General features: G+C 27.4%; 1 protein-coding gene across 1 annotated transcript in view; it reads right to left on the reverse strand.

Moving 5' to 3' along the window:
* Nucleotides 1-1,966, reverse strand: part of LOC105624727 (zinc transporter 2-like) — a 5,352-nt gene extending 3,386 nt beyond the window's left edge. Inside the window, exons 1-4 of the mRNA XM_012206082.1 lie at nt 1,962-1,966; nt 1,679-1,863; nt 917-1,033; nt 663-811 (exon numbers count right to left, since the gene is read on the reverse strand). Coding sequence (XP_012061472.1) covers nt 663-811; nt 917-1,033; nt 1,679-1,863; nt 1,962-1,966 — 456 coding nt within the window. The remainder of the gene's footprint in view (nt 1-662; nt 812-916; nt 1,034-1,678; nt 1,864-1,961) is intronic.
* Nucleotides 1,967-3,177: the final 1,211 nt, after the last annotated feature.

Here is a 3,177-nt window from a genome sequence, read left to right on the forward strand (position 1 = left end):
TATTAATTTTAGTTTGTTGTTTGTTAATTATTTATTTATTTAGTTTATTATTAAAATTAAGTTAGTTAGTAGTAAAGTAAAGTTTAGTTAGTATATATATATATATATATATATATATATATATATATATATATATGTACATTTTTTCACGTATGTATTAACTGTCTTCCTTTTGTGATACAACTCCACATAAATTATAATACATCACGAATAATTTCGAAATTAATTAAAAACAATTTTAATCAAATTTCATGTAATATTTATTTCATGTATATATTATTCTCTATTCTAACTTTACATCTTCCCATTAACTTCACATTATTAACTTTTACATCTAAATCAGGCTTGTTCAATTTGAACTCAGAAGCCAAAACGCAGTCATCGATGCAAAAAATTCAATTCAAGTAAAATTTCAAGGACTGTAAAATATTGATAAGCATCATTCAGATGCAACATTTTATAGTAGTCTCGAAATCTTACCATATTGAACTTTTTTACGTTGATGGCTTTGTATTTTGACTCCGGAGCTCAAATTGGACAGACCTCTGATCTAAATAATTAATAATATAAATTATACTTATTTATCAATAAGATTCCACGTTTAGCTAACTCAATTTTATCTGAATATCCATATCAAAGGGAAAGGAAAAAAAAATACTCACTTCCGCTCGATACCAACCAAAAGGCATTTTTCTAGTGGCTGGTCTGCTGGCGACCCAGATGGAAAAAAGAGATATCATAAAAGACGCAAAGTCAGTCAACAAATGTGCGGCATCAGTTGCTATCGCTAAACTATTCGATAATACTCCGCCTAAAGAGAAAAAGAAAAATAAAAAGGAAATTTATGATTTAAATTCCGTAAATAATTTTTGCAAAGCATTCTTATTTATATAGATAACGCGTTTTATTATATTACCGATGATTTCTGCTATCATAAAAATAACGCAGAGTGCACTGGCGATCAATAACTTTTTTCGGGCTTTCTTATCAATCTCCTCATTCCTCTCTCTGTGACAATGATCTTCTGGAGATACTAAAAATAATCATAAGAAAAGAAATATAAGTTAAAAAAAAAGGAGTTACTTGAAAAGTTACAACTCGTTAAATGTCAATTAAAATTAAAAACTTGATTAATGCAAAAATTATATTTTAATATAATAAAATATATAATAGGTTTTTTTCTAGTTAATTTAGAATAGAGAGAATTGAAACAAATATTTTTCTTACAATGATTTGTCATTGTTGTCTCTATTTTTCAGATAATTTTCATTTCACTTTCTTAAATAATCAAACAGCAAAAATATATGCTAACAGAATAACCGTAGTACACGGAAACTTCCGTATGGATAAAATGAAACTAAAACGTTAAACAGTTTTTTTTTCTCTAAATTTTTTCTTAAATATTTTTGACCTTGTAAAAATGATAACTAAAAAACTGATTAAGATAATCTCCTGGTTTTTTTCTTTTGTTTCCTAACATTTTTGTGCAGGAACTACAACTAAGTTTTCACAACAATTTAATGTCTTACAAACAAAATCATTTTTTTTCTATCATTTTTTGAATCTTTCTTTAAAAAATTTTAAGAATAGACTAATTTTATAGCCGGCAAAAGTAAAAGACCCCCCCCCCCCCTCTTAAATCGCATCATTATATATCTCGCAAAGAAAAAAAACGTACATGAATTTTGTTGATAATCCGCAGCTGTATTTTCATCGCCAGTGCCTTTCACAACCGTACAACAACCTGACAATTTTCCATGAACGCAGAAGATGACCTTCCTTGGTGACATCTCATTTTCCTCGTCTTCATTATTATTTGGAGGAATGCTCGTTCCATAACCATAAATCGCCTTATCTTTAAATCTGCAAACACACCATTATAAATTTCTATAGTATACAGTTGAATATTATTAAAGTAATAGTACAAAGAATCATTTTTACAGAAGAGTGATTTTTTTTACTTCATTACAACGATTGCGCTTTCCTTACGACGTTGCGTAGTGGAAGAAAGTGATTATGTATTAATGAAATAATCGTATATGGCTTGCTATCGACGATTCGGAGGAAAAAGTGACATCATTATAGAGTCATTTATATTTAATAATTATTTTAAGTCAATCATCTCTTTCATCATGTCAATTTAATTTTATTGAACTCTTTGAGTACGTAAAAATAATTTCGGTAGCTTTTTATTTGTTAATCACCAAATCACGAAATCTACATCAATCTTGGGGCTATCTGCTATGTTTCTTGGCTTTGATAAGATTTATATGAAGATATTCATATTGATTAATGTGATAAGAGGCAGCAGTATATTAATTTATGGAACTCGGTATGAAGTCCATTAAGTTATACATTCAAATTATAGTAAAATAAATTCGAACTTGTAACAGAATCTATTTCCTGAGATTTATCGAAAATAACTTGCATAATTTGCATAATTTGATTAATTTGAGATAAAGAAAGATTTCTTAATATTCTTTATTTTTATTTTTTATCAAATTAGATATATTTACTTCTAAATGCAGATTTATAAAAATAATCAATATTTTTGAGAATATTATTAAATATATTTTATACATTTAAAATATATTAAAATATATTTTAAAAGAAATATTTGTGTTCGTGACATTATCAAGAATAATTAATATTTTGAAAAAAAGAAATAATAAAGAATGTAAGAAAATGATTCTCATATACATGTTTTACTCTATTTTAAATATGTAAGCAATTCTAATGGAGTAAAAAGTCTGATGGAGACACATTGTATGCATAATATGTATTGTTGACGCTTTAACAATAGCAACACATTATATACGTAAATACGTGACCAATTTCTTATCGCTTTTCACAGAATGCTATTATCTATTAACCAGATATCTCAATGATGCCGTGCGCAAATGCGTATTTGTTTCACATGTACCTGTGAGTTCCCCTGTCACCGTCTGTGATTCAATTATGATGATGCCGTGTGCAAAATCACACGATCGAAGAATATCGATGGAGACGAAGATTTCGCGATACCGCTATTATATTAAAAATGTGTGAAAGAGTTGGTTAAAGTCGCATCTTGAATTTCTTTGGAACATTTTTATATCATTAATACGTACACACACACACACACACACACACACACACACACATATATATATATATATATATATATATATATAATAA

This window comes from Atta cephalotes (genome assembly GCF_000143395.1).
Source record: "Atta cephalotes unplaced genomic scaffold scaffold00086, whole genome shotgun sequence".
Lineage (NCBI taxonomy): Eukaryota > Metazoa > Arthropoda > Insecta > Hymenoptera > Formicidae > Atta > Atta cephalotes.